At 51.1% G+C, this 25934-nt stretch overlaps 1 protein-coding gene across 1 annotated transcript; it reads left to right on the plus strand.

Annotated features, from left to right (window-relative positions):
- Positions 1 to 393: 393 nt before the first annotated feature.
- BLTP3A (bridge-like lipid transfer protein family member 3A) lies at positions 394 to 25813 on the plus strand. The gene is made up of 22 exons (XM_077789079.1): positions 394 to 419; positions 515 to 622; positions 11707 to 11869; positions 12633 to 12671; positions 13142 to 13233; positions 13426 to 13615; positions 13783 to 13923; positions 14472 to 14642; positions 15180 to 15357; positions 15686 to 15772; positions 15906 to 16070; positions 16504 to 16646; positions 17362 to 17503; positions 17941 to 18134; positions 18370 to 19910; positions 20132 to 20328; positions 20802 to 20953; positions 21038 to 21185; positions 22390 to 22661; positions 22982 to 23090; positions 23473 to 23588; positions 23992 to 25813. Exons 2-22 carry the CDS (start codon positions 579 to 581, stop codon positions 24115 to 24117), a joined length of 4410 nt encoding a protein of 1469 aa, XP_077645205.1. The 5' UTR covers positions 394 to 419; positions 515 to 578; the 3' UTR covers positions 24118 to 25813.
- Positions 25814 to 25934: the final 121 nt, after the last annotated feature.

Below are 25934 nucleotides of genomic sequence, written 5' to 3' on the forward strand. Positions count from 1 at the left end.
GAGTGGTCGCTGGAGGATCCCAGGAGTTCAGGATCCTGGGTTCCTCCGGGAATCCTGAAGGATCGCGGGTTGGGCTCCTGGGTTGGTCCTTGAGTGGGCTCCGGGTGGGGAGCGGGTCCGTGGATGTCCGGGGGGGCACTGTGGCCGCTCCCTCCGCGCACGGCCGGGGCGGTGCGGGAAGGGGCGGTGCGGGCAGGAGCCGGCCGGGGCGGTGCGGATAAGGCCGGGGCGGTGCGGATAAGGCCGGGGCGGTGCGGTGCGGGAAGGGGCGGTGCGGGAAGGGGCCGGCCGCGGCGGAGCGGAGAGGGACGGGCGGTGCGGGCAGGGGCGGTCCGGAGCGGGGGCCGGCCGGGGCGGAGCGGTCAGGGGCCGGCCGGGGCGGTGCGGATAAGGCCGGGGCGGTGCGGGCAGGAGCCGGCCGGGGCGGTGCGGGCAGGGGCCGGCCGGGGCGGTGCGGATAAGGCCGGGGCGGAGCGGATAAGGCCGGGGCGGTGCGGTCAGGGGCCGGCCGGGGCGGAGCGGAGCGGGCGGTGCGCGATGGGGTCCCGCCGCCCGCGGGCCTGACCCGCCGGCCCGGCATGGCGGGCATCATCAAGAAGCAGATCCTGAAGCACCTCTCCCGGTGAGCCGCCCGCTCCTTTTCCTCCTTCTCCTCATCCTGCCCATTCTCATCCTCCTTCTCCTCCTCCCGGGGGGCTGCAGGGGGCCCGGGCCTGGCGGTTTGGGGGCTGAGGGGCCGCTCGGGCTGTGGGGCCGCCGGGCCGGAGCGGGTGTCCGAGGGTCGGGGGTGTCCGAGGGTCGGGGGTGTCCGAGGGTCGGGGGTGTCCGGGGCTCTGGGGGTGTCCGGGGGTCGGGGGTGTCCGGGGGTCGGGGGGTGTCCGGGGCTCCGGGGGTGTCCGGGGGTGTCCGGGGGCACTGCGGTGTCCGGGGGCCGCGGGCCCGGCCTGCCCGGAGCGCCGCTGCCCGCGGTCGGAGCCCTCCGAGCCCGGCTCTGGGCCGGCCCCGGGCCGCGGCAGCTCGGGAGGCGGGAGCGGAGCACGAGCAGCCCCGGGGTGACACCGGCTCGGGGGGGTGCTGGCGTTGTCCTCCGTCGTTTTCCGTGGAGATCACCCCGGCGCTGCCAGGGCCGTTGGGGAGAAGCGGGGTGTTCCGGCGTGAGGCTCCGCCGGGAGATGCAGCTGCGGCCGCGGCTGCTCGGGGCGGGCCCGCATAGCGGTGCCTCAGTTTCCCTTCACGGCGAGAAAAGAGCTCTGTGTTGTCCCATGGCTGCGGGCAGAACCTCGCCCTGCATCGCTGCGGGATCAGAGGAGCGTGAACGGAAAGGTGCCGTGCCTGTGAGGGTGCAGGTGAGGCTACAGCACTGCACAGTCCTCTGTGCTTTCTGAGCTGCTCCTGCTGCTGGGCACGCTCAGGTGCACAGGGAAGGGCCTGGAGTGACCTGTGTGGGCTCAGTGCTGGTGTGATGCACAAATCCCAGCCTTCTGAGGTGGATCCTGGGGGTGTCTGGAGCCCCAGACCATCCCCACACAGCCTGAGTGGGCAGTGCAGGGTCTGTCTTGGAGTCACCAATTGCTCCATGCTCCTCCGGCTCTCTCGGCACTGTCCCGAAGGAGGAGTGATGGAGCTGCTGCTGGAGCTGCTCTGGGTGCAGGTTTAAATGGATTTCTGACATCCCAAGCTTCCGAGCTTTCTGTCCTATTCACCTCACACAGGTGTGTTGTGGTCAGTGCAAATTCAGCCTCCTGGTACAGAGGCATTGAGGTATTTTATAGCACGGAGAGCAGTTCTTGATAGAAAGTAAAACAGAGCTGGATGTTATCCTGGGGGCTGTTCCTGTGGGTGCTGTTCTCATGGACAATTCTATTTCTTTACATAAATACAGTTTTCCTGGTGTTTTTATTTAATTTTGTATATTGGTCTCTCCTTACCACTGCTACAGCATATTCTTACCCAAAGGGCCCTTTTTTTCCCTCAGAGTGGGCCAGTTCTTAGTCTTAACCTGTGTATCCTTTGGGCGGTTCCAAGGAGAACAAGGAGTCCCAAAACATTCAGCATCTCTGCCTGTTTTCCTGCTAGGACTTTGTTGTTTGGGTGATTGATCTGAATTCTGCCCCTCACTTGAAACAGGACTGTGGGTCTTTGCAGAAATGCAATTTGAACCCAATTTAATGATGTATTAAAAATATTTTTTTTTTTTTTTTTTGTTTCAGTTTTGTTTCCTCCGACTACCTCATCTTCACCCTCCCTTTGGGTTTTCTTTCAGCCACGCTTGTTTGCCTGGAAGAATTTTGCTACTGAATCATTAATCTGCCTTTATATTCTGCTCACATTTGCATATGAAACAATTCCTTGTTCTTTTTGTTGTGTCTCCACACGGAGTCCTTTTTGCACGGGGGTGTGTTTTTGTCATTCTTCTGTGTGGAAATATGTGAATGAGGTGTTTCACCTGACTGTTCCTGTGATCCCACATAACGTGAGTGACCCGGTGGCTGTGGTGGTCACGGCAGGGATCAGTACAGCTGGGCTTTACCCACTTGTGAAGGTATTTCAGAAGGCTCAGCCTTGTGTTGTGCTTCAGAAGCTTAAATTCCTAGAGCAGGAGAACCTAAAAACTTGCGGAGCTTTCGCCATCTGTGCCTTTCACTCCTTTGTCCTATATTTAGCTTGGAAAAGCAAACAGATTAGGTGGTTTCAGTTCTTGCTGCTTCCAGGCAGGCACAGGGCTGCAGTGCTGGGGAGTGTTTGGAGCCCGACATCAGGGACTCCCCAAGAGCTGCCTGAGTATCAGCTGCTGGCTCTGAGCATGGAATTATCCATGGAAGCACATCTAATGCTTTAAAATAAAATCAGTGAGCTGCCTTTACCTCTTCCTGGCCTTATTTGAAAGGAGCTTCTTCTTGTTGTCTTTTTTTGTTTCAGCCAGTGTTGGCGTAGCCACAGCAGATCCGTGTTCTCAGGGTGTGACAAAGGCCCTGTTTATCTACAAGCCCAAATGCCTCAACTTTGGGATTTGAGTTCTCAGCACTGCAGTGGGAATGCTTGCCAAAATGGCTTTTATTTCATTTCCTTGGAGAGGTTTATCCCCTGCTGCCTGTTACAGCTGCTTTGTGACGATCTGGGACACGTGTTGAAGCTTGTGAGCTTGTGGAGTAACAGGCACACCAGACATGGCTTGCAGAGGAAATGCAATGTGCAGTCCTGCTGGGGAGAAATAAAAGCTGGTGTCAGCAGAGGAGCAGCTGGACTGGGGTTTGGGAGCAGGAGGAGGAGATGACCACAAATGGACCCCAGAGAACTGCAGCTGAGGAGTAACTTTGGGAACCTCTCAGAGTAGGGTGAAAAGGGAGCAGAGGAGAAATGAGAGAGGAGTTAGCAACAGCAGAGGTGTTACCAGAGAGGAAAACCTGTGTGGAAAAACAAGGCCTGTTTGCAGGGGGGAGTGCCGAGCACGTGTCGCCGGTGCAGGCAGATGTGTAACAGATGTGCAGCACAGAAATGAGTGGATAGTAGATTGTGGATTTGGCAAACTGCCCTCAGCACAGGATGGAACCACTTTTTCAGGTAAGTGAGATAGGATTTGGAAATAAAATTTAAAATACTGTTGGAGAACAGAGCTGGGGAGCAGCATGTGCAGGGTGCAACGCTGAGGTGCTTATCAGGGCAGGTCAGGTTCTCAGCCAGGAGGAACAGCACCGTGTAGCTCCTCATAGACGGTGCTGCACCTGAGTGGAGGAGGAATGGAGGAGTGCCTCTCCACTCCAGGGATTAGGCCTTGCATCCCTTTTGCCTTGACTCTTGCCCTCTGTCATTTGCAGCTGATGGGTGAGTGAAGAGACAGAGAGGCTCGTGGTGTAGCTGTAGTTTGTTCTGGACCCATTTGGCAGCAGGGACACGTGGATGTGGCAGTGTGTGCTGAGCTGGGAGCGGGTGGGCTCCTGGGGGCTCTTGTTTCCTAGCTAGGATGTGAACATCTCAGAATCCCTTCCTAGCCCTGAAGATGCCTTTGGCATTACCCCTTCCACGCAGTTGTGCTGCTTCTGTGCCAGCACAAGGGGCTGAGAGCTGGCTCCCAGGCCCAGCACTGCGCTGTGTGTGATCCCTGCTGGTTCTGCAGCTGGCCTTGGGACTGTCTGGGGCTCTTTGCTCAGGACTGTGACTCCTCCCTGTCCATCCCCACCATCAGAGACCTGCACTCAGGCTGAGGCAGGGCACAGAAAGGCCTTTACAGCTGTGGTCATCCTGCCAGGGGGTGAGAGTCTCCCTGGGGTCAGGATGCCAGAAACTGGATGTGCTTATCTCAAGAGGACCCATGCCTCTCCTCAGAACAGGTGGGCAGATGAGATAGAGCATTTCTTCCCCCAAGAAAATGGGATTTGTTCTGTGCTGTTCAGGAATCATTGGAATGGGCTCTGTGGCTTGCACCAGGCAAGTCAGGCCATGTCAGCAGCTCTGCCTTTGCCCAGCACAGGAGTGTGGGGAATTCTCTGAGTGTAAAGAAAGCTTTCCCCCCTCAGCTTAGATTTCTTGCCCAAATGGTGCAGTCTGGGTGCTGCTATAAGAGAACAGGCCCTGAATTCCTGCTCTGTTTGCCTCTCCCTTGCCCTGAAGTGTTTTGCAGCATCGCTGCGTGCTCCAGCACTGTGCTGCAGCTGTGCCCTTGCTGCAGTCACAGGGTGGCACATGCAGCTTGTGAGGGCTGCGGGACACACTCAGAGTCAGGAAAAGCTACCTCCAATAAGAGAGATTTTCTTACTACCAACCCTCCAGGCTTCTCCCCGTTTCCTGACCTTGATTGTAAATAACCTGAAAGCAATTTAGCGAGCATGGTGGGTAAGGAGGAAAGCAAAGAAATTGCATCTGGGAATGGCCTGAGGAAGCTGCAGAATCTCAAGTGATTTAGGCAGCAAAACCTCTGACCAGCTTTGCCATTCTGGCTTTAGCTGCTTGAATATCCTCCTTTGGCAATCAGGGAAATTTTTGTGATGATCTCTAAGATGATCGTTTACCTAAAATAGCTGTTGCAGCAATGGGAAGTACATGAAACCACAGAGCTGCCAGCTGTTAAATGCTGACAGAAACCATTTCTTTTCCATCTGCACAGCGTCCTGTTCCTGTGGTTCAGCTCGTGCTCTTCATCTAGGTGATGGTTCCTTTGGTGTCCCGGTGCCCAGGGTGGATCCAGAGCATGAAGCAGTTTGTGGCAGGACTTTATGAGGCAGTTTATCAGGAAGGAGCTCTGCCAAGTCCCAGCAGACAAACAAACCCCTGGTGATGAGCTTATCTCCAAGTTCTTACATGCTATGCCCGGCAAAGCATGTAAGGCTGGATGTAAAGCCTTTACTCAATGTTTGAATTTGGAAATGTCTTGTTTTCCCAGTACATCTTGATGGCTTCTTTCACTCTTAAAAGTTTTAATATAGTGAAATTATTGATGGCAAGGCAGAACCCCAAGCTATTATGGGTAGAGTAACACACATCTGCCTCTTCTTTGTTCAAGACAGGGTGGGGAAAAGGAGTGGGTCCAGACAGGACCTGGCATTTTCCCTTCACAGAGTCTGAAGTTTTCCCTTGCAAAGTCATGGTGGCTGTGCTGCACTTTGCTGGGAGAACCAAGCGATCAGTTTTATGGAGCTGCTGGGTGCAAAGTGTTTCCAACCACTTCTCCTTGGCTCCAGACACGTGTGTGCCATTTCTGGAATGCTAAACAGACTCTTGTTGCAGCAGAGGTAAATTACATTTGAATAGCTCAGGAGGAAAATGTGGCCAGAGCTCCTTCACTGCTGCTCTGGTCTTGCAGGGCCCTGCACTGACCCTGTGGAACCTCTCCAGAATCCTTCAGCCTCACTGATGGAAAGGGTCTCTTCTTTCTTATTTCTCCTGGACTCCCTGAGCCCTTGCTTCCCTGCAACTGCTCCATTGAGTCAGAATTAGGAAATAACCTGTTTGTTTCTGCACACTGGAGACGAAAATGATTGCAGGATGAAGCAGAGCTTTGGACTAGTGCTTGTATTTATTAGGTTTCTTTTTCGTTTTCTTTCATCTGTCATTTGCTTGAGGACTAGATTTGGGAAATTCCCTGGCAAGTGCATTCTGGATTTGTTGAGAGCATGGGGCAGCTGGCATTTAAACTTTACTGCGTGTCCAGGCGAGGAGCTGGAAATAGCAAAGAGAAGGTGGAGTTCAGCCCCTGGCAGAGCCCCGGCCTCTTCTCCTCTCAGCTGAGTTCCTGGTTTGCTTTCCAGGGCTCCCAGCACCCAGTGAAGTGCTGGTGGGTGTGAAGCAAGGTGTCTGAGCGTTCAGAATGCTCTAGAGAAATATTTGTTGAGACAAGAAAGTGTCCTTGGTGCCAAGGGAGGCTGCAGCCTTCGGAGAGGAGTGAGCTGTAATTCTGCTCTGTGTCATGGTTGTGTCTGATCTCCTTGGAAATGCTGATTTTTCTCCCTCCGAGTTTAACTCTGAATTGAATTCTTAAGCCTTCCCTTAGCCTCCCTGTGTTGCAGGAGGTAACACAGAGCCAAGACAGCAGATGACTGATCAGGATGTTTTGTGTTTGGCTTCAGGTGGCTGAGAGGCCCAGCCTCTCATTCAATGCAGTTGAAGCCTGGAAAAACAGAAAGCTGATAATGGAAAGCCACCAGCAGTGGCATGTGTGTACAGGGACACCAGATGTGCCTAAATCCACCCTGATAAGGAGCATGGGATGGGCTGGCACCTCGTTAGGTGGCAACTGTTTGCCCTGTACCCCAAGCAGGGTGAATTTCTCTGGCCCATTGTCTACTTGGGAAGGAGTTACTACCTCCCAGGATATCTGGGGTACACAGAGCTCTGCACAGGTGATGAGATAATTGTAAATGTGCTGCTTTCTGTCTTCTTAACAATTGTGCAGTTTGGTGTTGATGGGATTCCCTTAAACTCTAAATGGCTTTGTGCTAAGAGGGTGTGATACCAACTCCATCTCACGCTGCAATAATTAGTCCCATCCTCTGCTAATTCAGTGAGTTTCTCTTCCTCCTGTGCAAGTCTGCAGAGCATCCCTGTGCCCTCTCTCAGACAGAGTGGTCCCTGCTAAAATGGCTTTTCTTCCTGAAAAAGCTTTTAGTTCTCCCTGTGCGTCTTTGAGGCAGCTATTTTTTCCCTTTCTACATAAGTTTTGATCACTTGCCCAGTTTTATTTCCTCCAAAATTATTTTTAAGTTCATCCTCAGTCATGTGTGCTACACTTAAAGCTTCTGCTGCTGCCTTCCTTGAGAGCAGCCCTGATCTGGAAAGTCACTGACCTTTCCTTTTAGCAGTTGTGAACCTTTTGTTCTAGTAAACATGATATATGGCTTCTGAGATGAGAGGTTTTAATTTGAGGTGAAATGTCATATCACAGAGATTATTGGATTGCAGAAGATATTCCCAAGAAAGATGGAAATCCCACTAAATGCTGTGTCTGAAACCAGACCAGGCAACACTTGAAAAGACTTTTGGGAAGGAGGAAATCCGTGTTGGTCAGAATACAGTTGTTGTTTTTTTTTTCCCCTGTGTCCAATTCCTGTCATAATTGAATAAATTACATATTTGTATTCCAAATCAAAGCAGAAAAATCCCCATCTATTCCCTTGCTGTGACCCTTGTGGAGGCAAAAACTCCAGTGGTTCCTGGGCTGGTTTCATACCGAGCTGATCAGTTCCTCCTTGCTGCCTTACCTGTGCTTGGAGGGACTTCCCAGCTGCTCCCTGCAGCTGTGGCTGGTGTCACAAGCCATGCACTTCTTTCTGCCAAGAGATTTTGCTTGTCATTAAGCAAAATCAAGGTCATTGATGTACAGCTAATTAGTTCTCCCACAAAATAGCCATAGTGACAAAGGTATTAATAGAAATGCTCGTGTGGAGCTGGGGGTGGTGGCTGTGTACAACAGCCAGTGATGGCTGCAGGACTGCAGGGAGGAGGCTGAGGCAGAAGCTGAGTATTTGAGAAGAAGGTTCCTGATCCATGTGTCATCAGGGTGATGAGACAGGGATCTGAGGAGAAGTTTTATGATTTCAGATGTCTTCTGACATTATCTGTCCATGCATTTGCTCAGTTGGAGACAGTGTGGCGAGACAGCTACAAATGTGAACATAAACTTATTTATGATTCTAGCCTGGCTTTGGGCCAGAGGTCAGATTTACCCAAATTCCTCTTGTAATTGGTGAGTTTGTGGCCTCTGGATATGCAGGCTGAGGAATTGGGCAGTTGTTTTCAGTAGTGACATCAATGTTTTGATATATAGTCAAGCTGATGATTGAGCAAATAGATTTTCAGGGTTGACTTTTGTCAGAGTAATCCCAGCAGGCTCAAAAGGAGTGCTGCCCTGTGAGTTTACTGGCTCAGCTCTGCTTGACTTCTGATGGAGCTGGGGAAAAAAAAAAAAAGGTGCAAAAATGCTCTGGTGTCAGTTTTCCCAATAGCCACCATTTACCATTTTCATTCAGTTTTCCCTAAGCCAGCAGCCCGTGCTGCCAAGGACGTTGCTGTGGGTGAGTGTGAATGGAGAGAAGCTGCCAGCAAACATCTGACACGTTCTGCTCTCGCTGCTTTTCCTCCCCTGGCACTGACCAAAGCAGTTCTTCTCAGGCAGCAGCAGAGACCTGGCACTTGGGAGCTCTGTGTTCTCAGGAACTCTCACCTGAGGCCTCCTGTGAGCCCTGTGTGACCTGTGGGTGGTGAAGTGCCTCAAGTGTGGAGATTATTCCTGTGGAAGGTCTGGGATTCTTGTACAGGGCAGTAGCTGAAAGCAAGGTTTGACAATGGCAACATACCCTGAGAAATTTGGGCACTGGTTTAAAATAATCTGTTTCCATTTGAGATGTATTTTTTTCCAGAACCTCCAGCTTCTGTTGTCCCATCATGGGTGGGGTCTCTAAACTCTGCTTTGGGGATGGAATGACACATTTTGGAGCATGGAATGCCTCATGAAAGGATTCTTTAATGGAGCCTGGTAGCACTGGAGGTGGGTTTGGTGCCTGCTCAGCAGGATCTCTGCAGCCTTTCCCTGGAGATGGTGATAAAGAGTTGCTTGGTTTGGCTGGATCAAGTTTCATACCTCACTCTTAGACTGTGTCCTGTTTCACAGCTTTAGTTTTTCCACAGTGTGCTGGTATTTTTGATACACCTACACACTAAAGGAAAGTGATGCCCTGGTTCAGACATGTGCTTGTGTTGCCTATAAACAAAAGAAAAAAAAAACCAAAACAACAAACCCTTGTATTAGAATACTAAAGTAAAAAGCAAACCTTTATTTGGAAGCTTCCAGGTGTCCTGGTGGTTCTGAGAGCACCCAGAATTGAATTTCTGCAATTTTATAATGTTAATTAATTAGGATATCTAACAGGTACATCCTATAGGAGATTCAGTTGCCCCAGTAACCTACCCCTGGGTCAGCCCCTGGGAATTGGTCCAAGGGCTTCTCTACCCCACTTATTCTGCCTTATTGTAGGTCCCCTCCTTGGAATGAGACTAAACAATATTTCAGGAATGTGTTTAGAAGGTCAGCTTATTGTTCTAAAATCTAGGGGAAAAGGATAGAAAAACTACTGGAGCTACAGCCATTAGCATTAGCAATCTACAAAGCTACAAATACATGAAAAATATATAAAAAGCTTAAGTATCATTCCCCCCCGTTTAGAGACTTGACAGTGTAGAATTATAGGCAACACTTGTACTTTTCCTCTGCATTAGCAGCTGAAAGCAGCTTCTCCTCTGAGCTCTCTTATCCTGGGATGAGGCTCCCAGCCCAAGGATGATCCTTCAGTGCAGGTGTGAGAAAGCTCAGCCAGTGGGGGCTGATCACTGCCCACGCCAGCTTTTGAGCTTAAGTGCTGGGTATTACCTACCTGTCCATATTGTGTTTGGTTTATTCTTGGCATCCAATCCCAGGCAGACACGGTGACATCAGCTTTCAGCAGAGCTGGTTCTCTGACACAACACAAGGGTGCTCCTGGGTTGCCTCTGCAGGTGTTTGCTGTAATTTTCAGCCGTGTCTGGGTTTGTGGGTGCTTACAGCAGGACTCCAGGCCCAAATCATACAGATTCTCAGTGCCCCCTGCCAGTGGAGCAGCTGTTGGAACACAGCCTGCAATTTTCAGTTTCTTGGTGCTGGTGCTGAGAAGCCAGGTTAACCTCAGCCACCTCCTTGGGCATGTTCAAACAAGAACACGGTTAAAGGGAGCGGTGAGTTTGAAGGGGATGTGCAGCCTGGCAGGTGGTGTAAACTTGGTGTGAGCTGTCAGCGTGTCCCTTGGGCTCAGGGCAGGGAGGGGACAGCAGGGCACAGGAGCTGTCTGCAGGGGAAGAGCAGCAGTGGGCAAACTCACAGGTGTGTGCTGCTCTCCCCTTCCAGCACTGCTACATCAACAGCACAGGGTTGACACCAACATCCCAACACATCTGTCAGACTTTCTCTTCCAACAAAATGTTTGCTTTGGAAAGGCCCTTTTGCCCCTGAAAGCCCTGGGCTGATGGCTCAGCTGCTGCTCCGGTGCCTCACCCAGGTTTGTGCTACGCCCCGAGCTCGTACAGCGGCTGCAGCAGCTGCATCCTGGCAGTGTGGCTCTGGTTCCTCCTCTCCTCCTGGAGCTGTGGCTGTTGCAGGAGCCCCTCGTGCCTCTCCAGAGCAGTGCCCACACTGTGGGTGCAGGGGCAGAGTGTGACTGGGAGTCTGCTCCTGCTCAGGCTGGCAATAGGGGCTTTCTTTCCAGCCCGCCTTCTGGGTCACTGTGCAGAATGAGAATTAGCGTTGGCATGGAGGAATGTGAAATCAGCCCTGCATTCAGTGGTGGGAAAGTTGTCTGGCAGGAACTCTGCAAGTTTGAATCCCCCTGCTCCTGTGGGGGCAGCTCCTGCACAGGAGAGAGGTTTGGTGGAGACAGGAGGGGATATGCTGCTACAGAGGGGTTCTCTGATCTGGAGAAGTGTTGCTAACACTTGTGCAGCCTATGAAATCTGCTGCCCTCTGAACTGGCTCTGCTGGTTCCTTAGGAGCCAGTCTTGTTTTGATGAAGTCAGAGGCTTTTTCACAGTCCTGCTGCTAGTGTTTCATCCATGACACTGGAATCTCAGGCACGTGAGGGATGGGAAGGGCTGCACACAGGGGAGGTGAAACACTGGCAGCCCTGGGAAGGAGGAATTTCAAGCAAGAGAAAACAGAAGGGGGAGCTGGGGCAGTCTCTGGGAGGAGAGGTGCTGTTTGGCCCTGCTGACCAGAGAGCTGCAATGGTGGTGTTAAAAAGAGACAGCCACAAAAGTCATTCATTAATGGTCTTTTGCTTTCCTGGGTGAAAAGAATCTAGAGAATTAAACCTTCCCCTGCTGACACAGCAATTCTGGGGGGAGTAAAACTGCTGAGTTGTTGAAGTTAGGCTTTGGTTTTCTTTGGTTTTGTCCTAGGGCAGTTTTGCTGGTTTCTAGATCCAGACCTTTAGAAGGAAATTTTTAGTTTCTCAAACCTGAATTTAGTTTAAAACAAAAAAAAAATATCCTCCAAATGTCAAAGTGTAGAAATGTTTGGTGGTTTTTTTTTTTTTTTGTAGCGATCAACTTGCCTTGGGTTTAAAAATGTCAAGAAGGGTTTAACAAAACAGCAAACAAACTGTGGTATTAAAATAGTTCTGAAATGCTCCTGCAGAGTCTCAGCAGCTTTGCTGGGGGCTGTTTGTGAGTTTTCTCTTTCTTCCCTTGTAGGTTTACCAAGAATCTCTCTCCAGACAAAATCAACCTGAGTACGTTGAAAGGTCAGGGGCAGCTGACCAACCTGGAGCTGGATGAGGAGGTGCTGCAGAATGTGCTGGAGCTGCCCACCTGGCTCGCCATCACCCGGGTCTACTGCAACAAGGCCTCCATCAGGGTGAGCAGAGGCAACCTCAGATGGGTGAAGTTACCCATTTACAGGCAGAATCCTTGAAATTGTCCGTGGTCTTGCACTTTGCACACTGAACTCTAACAAGTTCTTCCTCCTTCTGCTTTTTAAGAGCAAAAAAAGGTGATTTTTTAGTTGTTAAAAGCTGCCAGGTTGTTTAATTGCACGTGGTTCTAACCACTGTTGCATTACAAGAACTCAAAAGTTTTAAGGACATCAAAGAGACTTTCTATAAAAGAAATATGATTCTACTCTACCAAGTGACAGTGAAAATGAGCTTGTCTTACTCATCTGATGTGCTCTGTTTTTAGAGTCAGATCTGCTCAGTTTAGTAACAAACATTTGTTCCCCCTCCTACAAGAACTGCAGAGGGAACATTGCTGTATGAAAATAAAATGGAGCTTTTTGGTTTGTGCACAGTCTTCAAAAGAGTTGTGTGACTTCCAATAACAGCAGCAGTTAGTTGTAAACTCTTAAAGGCCAAGAATATTTCCTACAGCAGAATTTGACCTGAAGAATATCTATTACTCCTGATGATATATGAGATCCAAAAGCTCAGCTGGGTTTGTAGATCTGGTGTCTGGAATGTCTTTTCCCTTGTCTGTGTCTCTGTTTGACCTGGATACAGTCAAACATTGCAGACATTTCTCAGAGAAATGGGGCTCAAAGTTTGGGCTGAGAAGGTTTCCTGCTATTTCTGAAACTTTCCAATGCAAAGATCACTCTGATAACCTCAACTTTATTATTTCAGATCCAGTGGACAAAGCTGAAAACACACCCAATCTGCCTGGTAATGTTGCCTCTCTTGTCTTCTTTCCCTCCTTTGTCCATTTTTCCTTCCTTCTTGTTTGCTTCCTTTTCTTCCTCACTCTTCTTAATCTTTTTTGCTTGAGAAAAATTCTGCAGAGGGAAACCATCAAGTGCTCAAATTTTCTTGGCACTTGAATCCTTCAGGCCCTTAGCATATAGGGCCACGAGCACCCTGCTGTGAGTCCCTCACTTCACTGCAGGATGGAGCCAGATGGGCTCTCAGGGAAGTCCAGGGCAACCCTTTGCCTGTTTTTTCTTGGTTGTTTTCACACTCCTGGGGTTTCAGGTTACCCACTGACACTGGTGGTGTGAGAGCTTTAACACATGAGACTCTTGTAGCGTTGAGACTCCAGAGTTGGTTGTCCCTGCCCTGGAATCCCACCCCAGGGCTGGTGGGCTGGGCTTGAGGCTTGGTGTGGTGTTCATGGCTCCCACGTTGTGTCCCTGCAGTACCTGGACAAGGTGGAGGTGGAGATGAGGACGTGTGAGGAGCCTCGGCCGCCCAATGGACAGTCCCCCATCGCTCTTGCTGCCGGACAGAGGTCAGACCCTGAGCCCTGCAGCTTCTCCCTGCCCTCCTGCTGGGGTGTGGGGGCTGCTGTTCTCCTTGACTCACCACTGGCCTCCCTGCTCTGGGGTTTAAGTGCCTTTGGTGTTGTTTATAAACCTCTCTGTGTGAGCCTTACCTCTGCCAGCCCTCTTGTCGTGACATGGGGGGGATCTTCTCTTTGCAGTGAATATGGCTTTGCTGAGAAGGTTGTGGAGGGGATGTTTATTGTTGTCAATTCCATCACCATCAAGATTCACTCCAAGGCCTTTCATGCTTCTTTTGAGCTGTGGCAGCTCCAGGGCTACAGTGTCAACCCCAACTGGCAGCAGAGTGACCTGCGCCTCACCCGCATCACCGACCCACAGAGGGGAGAGGTGAGGCCTTGGTTTTCTACTGGGATCACAGAAGAAAAGTGTGATGAATGATTTCTCCTTGTTCCATTTCATGTCTTCTGAGTGTTTTGTGGTTTTTTTTTTTTTTTTTTTTAATCCTTGAAGTTGTGAAAATCTCAGCATTTTTCTGGTTTTCTCCTTCTGGGCAGGTTCTGACATTCAAGGAGCTCACCTGGCAGACCCTGCGGATAGAGGCAGATGCCACAGAAAATGGGGATCAGGATCCTATCACCACTCCTCTGAGACTCATCACCAACCAGGGGAGGATCCAGATCTCTCTCAAGAGAAGGGTGAGAGTTTCCTCTGTGCTTTGCAGGATGTGGTATCACTGCCTGGTGCAGAGATGATGCATATTTCTTCCCACCGTCCTCAACAGCCCTTCTCTCCCTTCAGAAATGTTGAGCCCAAACTGATGTATCTCTCCATGTTTTCTGTCAGAGACAGCTGTGTTCTTACCAAATGTCAAAGCAGTTTCTTTCTCGGGGGAGATCTCATGGATGGAGTGAATTTTTCAATCAGTTCAAACACCCAAAGGAGAGCTGTCATCTCCTTACTGGGAGCTGAAAGCCTGGCAGCCTGATTTTTAGCTGTCAGTGGAAATGTGATGATAAAAAAAAATAAAATAATTAAAGAATGAGTAATTTGAGCAATTTGCCTCCTAAAGAAGAGGTGGCTTTGACTGCTGTCCATCTGAGAGGAGGTGCTGTGGATATGCACCAGCTAACATCTCTCAGAGGAGTTTCACAGCAGCCTCCCTTCTTTCTGCCTCTGTTTTACTAAGACTCTATGTCTGTGGAGGCAGTTTTTGAAGTCCCTAACTCCTTCCTTGCTGTTTCAGACCAAAGATTGCAATGTGGTGGCCTCCAAGCTGATGTTTCTGCTGGATGACCTGCTCTGGGTGCTGACAGACTCTCAGCTGAAAGCAATGATGAAATATGCTGAGTCTCTGAGTGAAGCCATGGAGAAATCTGCTCAGCAGAGGAAAAGCTTGGCACCAGAGTCTGTACAGGTGAGTGAGTTTGGATGTTGGTCTGCCAAGGAAAAGGGCAGTTTCTGTTTGTGTGGCATCTGGCCCATATTCACAGCATTTTCCTTGGTGGGAACTCAGGTCAGTGTTGTGTGGACTGTGGTCTGCTGTAGGGTAACAAGGTGACCAAATGAGTGGGATTCATTGCCAGTAAAATACATTTTCCAAGTCAAGGATGAGGGAAGAGGAATATTTCTGCTGGAGTTGGAAACTCCAGGGAGGCAGGGATGCACACGTAGTGCAGTGAGGTTGCACAGGAGGGATGGGAAATACTGTGGCTCTTTTTGCCCAGGAATCTTAAAACATCTTCCCAGAGAAGTGCATGCAGCTGGCAGAGCCACAGACAAAAGGTTTTGCTCATGGGAGCACAGGAGAGGATCCAGATCCTGGGAGCCCAAATTCAATCCTATAAACCAATGCCTTAGAAGCTGACAGATTTGCATGAGTTGGTTAATTGCATTGTAACCTCTGTGTTTTCCCTTTCTCTGAGTTCTCACTGAGCTTGCCCCTCTCCCACAGATCACTCCCCCTGCTCCCAGTGCCCAGCAGTCCTGGGCTCAGCCCTTTGGAGCCAGCCCCAACGCCAGCAGCATCGGGCAGTACTTCGACAAGCATGACATGAAGGAATCCTCCTACCACCTGCTCATCTCCCGCCTGGACCTGCACATCTGTGATGATAGCCACGCCCGGGAGTCAGGTCAGGAGCAAGGAAACAGCAGCAGAGGGAAAAACAACAGCTGAGGCAGCCATTTTCTGGCTGGAAGAGGGTTGGAAAGCACTGGGGTTTTGCACTTTGGGATTTGAGTTTCCAGGTCTGATTCTTAGCATATAAACCATTGATTCAGGTGTCCTTCTCCTTGCTCAGGACAAGATTTTGGTGCAGATTCCTAAAGATGGTATCCTAATCCTGACTGTGGTGTCAGTTAATCAGCGGGGGCAATCAGAGCAATGTGGTTCTGAATTCTTCTGGATCAGGGCTCGGGTTGCAGAGCTGACGATGGTTTCCTCTGCTCTGTTCCTCACAGGTGCTCTGAAGCATGGGATGCTGGGTGGAGCCATCCAGCTGACCTTCAGGAGGATGGCTTTTGATTATTATCCTTTCCACAGGGCAGGTAGGGAGCCTGTGGACTCACAAACTTAGGAGGGGGGGATAAAAAATGAGTTTGAAGAACTCTTCTATGATTGCAGGCTGGACTAGAAGAGAGAAACCACATTTTTAAAGCCAGCATGTTTGCTTTTCTGCAGGAGATGCCTGCAAGCATTGGGTGAGGTACAGTGAAGCAATGGAGACTCGAGGACAGTGGGCGAAGAAGTTGGTCAGTGAATTTCAAAGCAAGATGGAGAAGCTTTATGAAGAAACAGACCCTGTGTTTGCCAGGACTCCACTTTCTCCTTTCAAAAGGAAACCAGGTAAAGGTATTTGATAAAACCAGTGAAGCAGGAGGTGGCACCAATTTTGCTTCATCCAGCAAAACCTTTAGTTGCCTGTCCCCTGCTGAGCAGGTTGATTTGTTGGTGCAGGAATGCACCGTAAAAATCATAAATATAATGGCAAAGGCAAGTGGCTGGGAGAGCACTGCAGCAAGGATGGACAGGCTGCAGTGGATTATTGTTGGGTTTCTCCGTAAGATACAAGGATGAAATTACATACTTAAGACCTGGCTTAGGAATGTGTTCTCTTGCCACAGAACAGAACAGACTCACCTTTCACAGTGTTCTTCCTTCAAAAGTCCTGAGTGTTTCTCCTGCCCAGCTGTGTTCATCCATTTCTAATGCTGTTAGTTCTTAGTAAGCACAGAGGTGTTGGTACTGATTGTGACTAAAACCCTGTCTGTCCCCACAGAGCCTCCCCAGAGCCCCCAGAAGAGCCCCCCAGAGAAGGGCCGGGCTCCCCCCACAAGCCTCCCGCGGCTGCGGCACCCGCCCTGGCACCGGCTGCGCTCCAGCTGCGTGGTGGTGCGGGTGGATGACCTGGATGTGCACCAGGTAGGCACCTCAGCACTGTCTGCAGGTGGCAGTGGCACTTCTAAAAAGGAAATTCTATGATTCAATATATTATGATTAAAAGAATCATGCAAGTCCTATGACAGCTGAAACGCTGCCCAGAGAACTTAAATGTTGTTATGATGTTGTCTGTAAAATTTTAAACCCCAGAGGGGAACTGTATAACCATGGGTGTCTGCCCTCTGTTCCTATCTAAGCTTGCACCAAGCATTAGGCAGGCCCAGTGTAAAACATTTCATGCCTTTAAGAAGTCAGTGAGGACATGGATTTTTGACAGAGGAGGTGTAAGTCTCACCTCAGGGTTTCTGCCCTGGTTCAGGCCCTGTATCCATGTACCCTGTATCCATCCAAGAGCTGGTTTTGCTCTCTGCGGCAGCAGATACTGTGATGGACTTGCCAAAGTGCTGCTGATCATGCAGACAGCTGTAACAGATTTCTGTTCTCTTTGCTCATGTCACCTAATTCTGCTTGTCACAGCTCTTACTAGCAGTGACAGGAGACACAAAGAACTAAATTCCCTCAAAGGAGGGGAGTTGGCAATATCAGCAGGTAGAAGAAAATTATGTTTTTGCTTGAGAGCAGTGTATGTTTGATGTGTAAATGAGGCAGATTGAATACAGGCAACTGTGGGGTCACTGGGGCACTTGGGTTTGCCAAGTCTTGAGTTCTGCACCACTGCATTTTGTTCTGTTTTCAGGTCTCTACAGCTGGGCAGCAAAGTAAGAAACCCTCCACCTTGCTTTCCTGTAGTAGAAAAATCTTCAAACTCCCTGACCAGGTCTCTGCAATCCATATTGAATTCACAGAATATTACTTCCCAGACAATCAGAACTTTCCAGGTAATACATCAAGGTTAGCACCTTCTTTCACAAGTTTCTTAAAGAGTCAATGGTCTAGATGTGTTAACCCTGTTAGATATTCTCTGTCCATTGTTTAGTTTTCTGATGTTTCCTAATTTTTTTTTTTTTTTTTTTTTTTGCCTGTGGGAAGGTGGGATGGAGTTTGTGTTGTGGAAGGAGAGCTGTGCTTGCAGGAAGGAAGCACAGATGCTGTTTGCCCAATTTCTGGGGTTCAGCATTACTGAGAGCCCTGGAGCAGGGCCATGGGTGCTCTGGGTACTGTCCCCATGGGCCACCTCATTCCTGGGGGTGCACCACAGCTGCTTCCCTTCCGAGATGTCTTTCACGCTGCATTGGTGCTGTCAGTGCAGCTTCTGCACTGAGCTGCAGAGCACCCGAGGGGCCTCTCCTGCTGTCATTAATCTGTTTCCTTCTAGTTCCATGCCCAAACCTGTACATGCAGCTGAACGGCCTGATGCTCACCTTGGACACACCAAGTGTGCTCTGGATAAACCTCTTCTGCCTGGATTTGTGTCGCAGCCTGGAGCAGTTCAAAGCCATCTACAAGCTGGAGGACTCAGGCAGGCGGGATGAGCACGTGGATGTGCGGCTGGATGGCTTCAGGCTGAAGGTACCTTTCTTTTCCTTCCTTTCCCAGTCTTCAGTGTTCTCTCTGTGAAAGGAACATGAGACCAGCACATGGCTGGAGTGCACAACGAGGAGACAAACCTGCTGCCTTCCTCTGATTTTGCTCTGTCTGCTACTTGTGTTGGTTTTGTTTGGTCTGTGGGCAGTAAAGCTGATGCTGGAGTTCTCATCCAGAATAAACCTCTGCTATTCCTTTCTCACCTTTCTTCCCCCTGCAGCTCAGCATCCCCGTGGATAAGAAAGTCATGGATCACCGGGACCGGCCACGGGCCCTGTGTGTTTGCATGTCAGAGGTGACAGCCACCAACACCCGCCACGCTCCCTCCTGCAGCTGCCAGGACCTGCAGAGCCTCTTCCGTAAATTCGCGGGGTCGGAGTTCTTCCACTCCAGCTACGCCGAGTTCCCCCGGGCGCGGGACAGATTCGGGCTCCTGCACACCCTGTTCCTGCGCCACGCCTACCAGGTGGATGACAGGCCACAGAGGCACCCAGGCTTTCCCCAGCTGCCTCACAAAACCTCTGCCTCTGAGGATCTGTGGTCCGTGAATTTCAGTGAGCTCTCCCTGGGCTTTGAGGGGGCCGAAAGCTCCAAGGGCAGAGCCCTTAGTTTTATTGACCCTTTTCCCCTTTCCATATGGGCCTGCCTGCCCAAGAGGTGGGGGCAAGCTCAGATATCTAAACGACAGGAACTGGCCACCTCTGAGGTGAAAATCAAGCCTTCTGCCAGCTTTAGCAACCACTCCAAGAACGAGAACCTCTCCAGAGAACACGGTGTTTGTCAAAGATCGAAGACTGACCAGGATCTGAAGAATATTTATAAGGCTCCAGACACAATGGATGTCTTGGGAGAATCTGACTCTGAAGTTGATGATGGAGTAGACAGTAAAGAGCTGGAAGCCTCTGCTGATATCCACGTGCTCGTGTCCTCCTCTGTCCATGTCAAAGTTCGACTCAACCACTACCAGTACTTGGTGCTGCTCAGGATGAAGGAAGTTCTGCAAACACTACAGGAGCAGCTGGCTCAAGATACCCAGGAAATGACTGGGTCTCCTTTAGATCCCATGTCTGTTTGTGTGGGAGTTATGTTCCACAGTGCTGAGGTGGCCCTGCTCATGGCCCCTGCTCCAGGGTCTGTGGTGGAACCCAGGTCCCCGGACTCGGACACAACCAGCCTGATCGAGTCCGAGCTCTCACCCTCAGACAGCAAGGAGGGGCTGGCAGCTGAAGAGAAGGAGCTGAAATCAGAGAGCAGTTCGGAGAAGGGCTTAGGCAGCACCTCAGAGCTCCCAGAGGACAGTGGGATCCAGGACACTGGTGCCAGTGTCCAGCTGGAGAGGCTCCCGAGGTCCGCGAGTGATGGAGCCCTGACTGCAGCTCCCCGCGGTAAGGGTACAGAGGAGAAAGGCTTGATAGAGGAAGCACACGAAGCTGTGGAAGCCCTGGTTGCAGAAAGACCAGCAGAGACCAGCAGCCACCCTCAGAGCCCTCCTGCTCTCCCTTCCAGCCCAGCCTCGGACACGCAGCCCTCGGGCAGAGGAGGCGTCGCCCTCAATGGCCAGGCAGAGCTCATCCCGCTGCGGAACATCGAGGTGGAGCTCTCCAGTGCCCTGCACATCACCAAGGATGCCACCAAGGAAGCTCTGCACGCCACCATGGACCTCACCAAGGAGGCCATGTCCCTCACCAAGGACGCCCTGAGCCTGAGTAGGGACAAGATGACCTCCACCATGCAGAGGATGTTGTCCCTGCCCCCGGCCAGGTGAGCAGCCCAGGCTCCTGATCTGCAGGAGGGGGAGGCAGAGCTGCTTCCTTTCTGTCCATTGTATCTGGATTGGAGATGGGTTAAGTGTTCATCTCTTGGGGCTGTTCCCGGGATGCTGAAGTCTGACTTGCAAGTGGTCAGAGACCAGCCCAACACTCAGTTAATCTGCAGGCTCAGCTGCCTGCCTTTACCACTGGATTTTGTTGGGTTTTCTGTAGGGATTCTGTGCCCAAAGCAGAGGAGGGAGCAGTGACCCCGGGCGGGGCGGGCAGCAGCCGGATGCGTTTCTTCTCCATGAAGAGGACCTCATCCCAGCATTCCTTTGACACCACATCTGTGGATGGGAGTGGCCCTGAGGATGGGCTGTCTGTGGACAGTGATGGCAGTGATGGCTTCGTGATGCTCACAGACTCTGGTAAAGCCCTTGGCTTTTTCTCTCCTCACCCTCATCTCTCAGGGGTGATGCTTTGTGCCACAGGCAGCTCATCCTGTGTTCCTATGGAATCACTTTTGCTGCTCCTTGTTTTTGAAGGTCTTAAGGAGCTGCCTCACAGTGGCTCTGTCTACTTTTGTAGCTGCCTTTTCTTTGAAGTGAGGAGGGTAAATCAGTGTGTGGTGACCCTGCACATCCCAGTGGTGTCCTGAGGGCTGTAGGGGCTGTGACGTGCTGGTGGTTGGTACAGAGCATTTAGGAAGGGCTGGTTGGATACTGGGTACTATGGACATCTTTCACTTCAACCCTGTGTTGCTTAAGCTCATCTGAGAAGCTGGAGAGAGATGGATCTCCAGAGGATGGTATTTCCAGAGAGGCCAGAGATTCAGGCAGATGCTGATGTCAGGACTTCCAGAAGAAGAAATGGAATTGAGTTGTTGTTACTTCCATTTCAGAACCCAGCCTGGACCCTCTTCCTTCAGGGCAGCTTCCCCATGCCCACAATGACACGGGCAGCAGAAGCAGCCTGGTGGCAGAAGACGAGGGTGCAGTGTCCCCTGAGGTGAACAGCTCCACGTCCCAGAGTGAAGACCCCAGTCTGCAGCTGGTCAGTGCCTGGCACTGGGATTCTCTCCCTGAGGGGCTCTGGAAATGTTTGCTGTAACCAATGAGCTCTTGGTGGCTGTTTCAGGTGTCTGTCCTCGTGCTGAAGATGAATGATGTGAACTGTGCAATAGAGGTACAAGGAGATGATCTGTCTGTGGCTTTACAAGTAATGAACGTGGTTCCAGAGCAGCTGAACAACGTTGGCATGTGGCAGTTCCTGCGTGGCTACGTGGGTAAGATGCTGCTCTGGGACCCAGCTGCATTGTTAGAACTGGCTTTTATACCAGCCCTCCCTCAGGGAATATTCCATTAACTGGGGCCTCAGTGTTTGGGGTGGTTAGGATTGAGCACAACTCATGTATGAGGGTTCAGATCTGGCATTTGAAAGATGTTTTCCAAGTGCCTACACGGTCAGGTTCTGTGGTGGTTAGGATTGAGCACAACTCATGTATGAGGGTTCAGATCTGGCATTTGAAAGATGTTTTCCAAGTGCCTACACGGTCAGGTTCTGTGGTGGTTAGGATTGAGCACAACTCATGTATGAGGGTTCAGATCTGGCATTTGAAAGATGTTTTCCAAGTGCCTACACGGTCAGGTTCTGTGGTGGTTAGGATTGAGCACAACTCATGTATGAGGGTTCAGATCTGGCATTTGAAAGATGTTTTCCAAGTGCCTACACGGTCAGGCTCTGTGGTGCATAGTAATCATTGATTGTGATTTTTTAAATTGCTGAGGATGCATGAAATCAATTAAAAGAGTGAATAGAATTGTCTAGGGAAACCATGAAGTTATTCCTGACCTGAGAAAAATGTTTTTGGGTCTACAGTACTTCCCCTAAATTTGAATTAAAAAAAAAAAAAAAACCAAGCCAAACCTTAAAACAATCAACTATCCCTCAAACACCCAAAAAATGTAACCCCAAACAAAACCAAAAGCAGCTCCAAACCTGAAGTGGAAGTGTGAGCAGTTCCCAGGCTGTTAATCCTGCCTTTCCCAGTCCTGCCAGTGGCCACAATGGAGCAAAGGGATGAGGAAAAGCTGGTCAGCTCTGGAGAGTGATCCAGGGCAGTGGGTCAGCTGTGGAGGCAGAGTTGGGACACTCTGGAGGGCAGCTGGGACAGTTCTGGGGGGGCAGAGTTGGGGCAGCTCTGGAGAACGAGTGGGGCACTGGGCCAGGTCCTGCACATGCAAAGCAGGGACCAGTTTTAAAGTGTGTGAGAGAGGGATGTGCCTGGGACCCCAAAGGGTGCAGCTCCAGTGCCAGGTCAGTGATGTGGGCCTTTACTCCTTGGAAATTGGGATTTCTCTGAAGTGAGGGATAATGTCAGACCGAGGTCACTTGGCTGCTTTTGGACAGAAACGGGCTTTCCATGGTGCCCATTCTGATCTGATAACCAATCACTGGCCCCGTTGTGCAGCGAGATCTCTCTGCCCCAGCTCTAGGAGAGCCAGGCGTGGAGAGGGCTGCGAGCCCCGAGGCCGGGCAGCCCCATCCCGAGGTGTGCCTGCGCCTGGAGTCCGGCCCCAGCGCCGCCGCTCACTCGCCGCTGGCCGAGCGCAACGGCTTCCTGCAGGTGCTGCTGCACAGCCGCTGCACCCAGCTCTGCACCTCCTGCCTCACCAGCCTGGCCCCCTTCCTGGAGGATGAAATCATCCCAGAGGTCATCCCCATGGAGATAGAGGTGGTGGATGCCAAAATCACGTTGAAGGTGAGAGATTTCCCCCAGGGCAGAGCTCGCGTGCAGGATTGCACTTGGGAAGGGATGCTGTGGGAATGCTGGGGGCCTCTGTAGAGCTTCTCCTGAGGCTGTTTGGTTTTGCTTCTAAAAGCTGCCCTAGGGATGAATAAGGGACACAAAGGAAGTGTGTTCCTGTACATAAAGCCAGGCCTTTCCCTAGGGTGGGCTCACCCCCAAGTCTGGCAGTGCTGCTGGTCAGGAACGCTGCTCCTGAGGAGGCTGCATGCAAGGGAAGTTCTTTCAAGAGCTGTCACGGCTGCTTATCCCTTCTCTGCTTCATGTTCCTCCAGGATGACAGCCCCCCAGTGTATCCCACCTCCCCTGGCCCTGTCCCCATCACCTTGGCAATGGATCACGTCGTGGTGAGGCGCAGGGATGACGGTGTCTTCTATCTCACAGGTGAGTGACATCCTGGTTTTATTGTCCCTCTGCACCCCCAGGCTGTGCTGGGAGAGACTGGGATGTGATGGTTGCTGCTGGGAAGGATGGGCTCTGAGGTGGGAGCAGTCCCTGTGTGTGTTTCCTGCTGTGGGAGCAGTCCCTGCCTCTATTCCCTGCTGTGAGAATTTGTGTCTGGTGTTTCCTTAAGCATGCACAGACAGGATCCATTATTACCTTTTAGTTCCCCCATTTGAAAAGGGGAAAGAGAATTTTATTTCCCTGTGTAACAAGAGGGCAGGTGGGGGACAAAAAAGGAAAGAAATTAATTAAAGTTATTTTTTTGTTCTGAGAGCCCTGTTGTGTGAATGTCCACACCTGAGTGGGTTCTGTTGCTTTCCAGCTTCCCAGGGGAAGGACTCGGTGAAACAGGAAAAACCTGTGGCAGTCCCTGAGGAGCAGAAGGCCCCATCAGAGGGTGTCTCACCAGCCCCAGCAGCAGGAGCACGTGGGCTGCAGGTGAGTCACTGCTGCCTGGACAACAGAGCTGGAAATTCTCTTTTGCCTTCCTGTGTTTGCAGTCCTGGGCAGGTGTGGTGAGCTGCAGGAAGGGAGTGCCCCAAGGAGCAGCCTGTGCCTCCTCCCATAAGTGTTTTGAGGAGTGAGGGCACCTTGCCCAGCATGAACTCACTTGTTCCCTTTCAGAATCTGCTTGGGGATTGTTTTCTGATTGGCTCCATCCCTGTGTCCAGTTCCTTGTTAGAAAAACAGGGATCAAGAGGTTCCCAAAAAGAGAAGTTCTGTCAGTGTGGTTGTGTCTCACTGTGTAATTCATCCCAAAAGTTCCTGCTTTGGTTTTCCTTGGAGCAGCTCACTGTGTACCTTGAAGACTCCTGTCTTTTTCTCTGCTTGTCTCTTGTAGCTCAAGCAAGTGCCAGAGTTGCAGAGGGAGCTCCAGACCATGAAACTGGCCCTGGCAGAAGCCAACATGGACAAGGCTCGCCTTCTGCAGGAGATCAGGAAGTACGACCCCCTGTTCCAGCTCTGACACTGCTGGGGACAGGGGACCAGCACCAGCAGGGCAGGTTTGGTCATTTCACTGCCAAACAGGTCCAACTCCAGGACTGAAACCAGCTGTGACTGCAGAGACTGGGCAGAGGGAGGGAGGGGCCTGGCTGAGACTAACGGGAGGAATGAGGAGGAGTTTGCTCTGCTCTGGCCTGGGAGTGCTGCACTGAGCCAGGGCATGGTCAGCCCACAAACACCAGCTCAGGTGCAGGGGGGACACCTCATGTCCCCTCATCTGTGGGTGGCTTTCAGCTTCCAGCTTTTGTGCTGACATCTGGAGATGCTCCATGCTAGGGTTTCTGCTTCTTTCACCTTTCCTTGTTGTGTTCTTGCCCAGCTGTGCTCACCAGGGGCCACGGCAGGAGCAGGGTGGTCACTTCAGCAGCTGGGCAGTGATAGGATGGGGTGGCAGAAAGGTCAGGGCTCTGCTGGGAGAGCAGGGCTGCTGTCACTGCAAACAGGGATGGGACTCCCACTGGGGAGCGAGGGCACACAGCTCACTATTCCCACAAGAACAGGGTCAAGACAGTACAGAAATTCCTTCAGATTCCCTTTCCCACTAGTAATTCCTTGTGTAGAGATGGTTGTACTGTATGAGACTTAGTCCAGTTCATTCCCACTTAATCCCACAATGTATTGGGGCAGGAATTAATTCCTTACAAGGCACCGTTTAAACTTTAAGTTTACTATCAAAGAATGGGGTGAGGGAAGTTGGTTCAGTCTCAGAAGGAGATGACCTGGGTGTTTTTTGGATGCACCTTTTCCTCAGAACTTTGTGTGCCCGAGTTCCCCGGTGGGGAGGAGGAGGAGCAGCCGTGGCTGCTGAGGAAGGAGCTGTGGAGTTTTCAGCACTGGCTGGAACCTTTCAGCAGGGCTGAGGGGCTGCACGTGCTAGCCCTGATGCCAAAAGGAAAACACTGGAACACCCCAGTGTGGAGCAGCTCCCTGTGAGCACTGCTGGAAACTGCCCAGAGCAGAAGCTGGATTTTGTTTCACCAAACCTTTGTGCTGCTCTCTCTGCCTGTGGGGAGCAAGAGCTCTGAGAACTGCTTGCCTGAGGTGGAATGCCACGGTATTCCTGCTTTTTCTTCATTAATTGCTTGGAAATGGGAGGTTTCTCTCTTCTGCTTTTTCAAATTTTCATGACATTTTGTGTAAGTATGGGAAGGGTATGCCAAGGGTTTGCCCACGCTGCAGGGTCCCACAGCTCCTCCCACGTGTGCAGGCTGAGCAGAGCTGGGGCCAGGTTGTTTACAGCAAATTCCTTGCTCCAGCTACTTCAGTCAATGGGTTTTGTTGAAGAATTCAAGCATTTCCTTTGCTTTGAAGACCCAGTAAAAAGGAGTGTAACCCAAAACCCACACGTGTGGGAGGACAAAACCTCCTGGGTCCCCACAGATTGTAAATATCAAAGTTTACTTTGTGGAGCCTCTTATTTAAGGATTCTTCCTCTGTTCCAGTGAGAGCCCACAGGTGCCATGGGAGAGCACGTGGTCTCAGCACCTCTCACAGGGTCAGGAGCAGCTCCCAGGGCCCCTGGAAGGGGACAGGGGCAATGTGCAAGTCTGAACTTGAATTTGAATTTTAGGCAGTATTGCAACTTTGCTGCAGTTTGTTTCCACTGATGGGTTTATTGGTTCTATGAACCACGAGCAGAATTAAACTCATTAACCTCCTTCCAGGCTCTGGCCTCTTTTCCTGCTTTTCCCTCCCCCTCTCTTCCCACTGCTGCTGTTTTTTGGGCAGCTTCTGGATTTGGAAGCACAGCTGAACCCTGATTTCAGATGTTCCCAGGGA

This window comes from Lonchura striata, chromosome 30 (genome assembly GCF_046129695.1).
Source record: "Lonchura striata isolate bLonStr1 chromosome 30, bLonStr1.mat, whole genome shotgun sequence".
NCBI classification, from domain to species: Eukaryota; Metazoa; Chordata; class Aves; order Passeriformes; family Estrildidae; genus Lonchura; species Lonchura striata.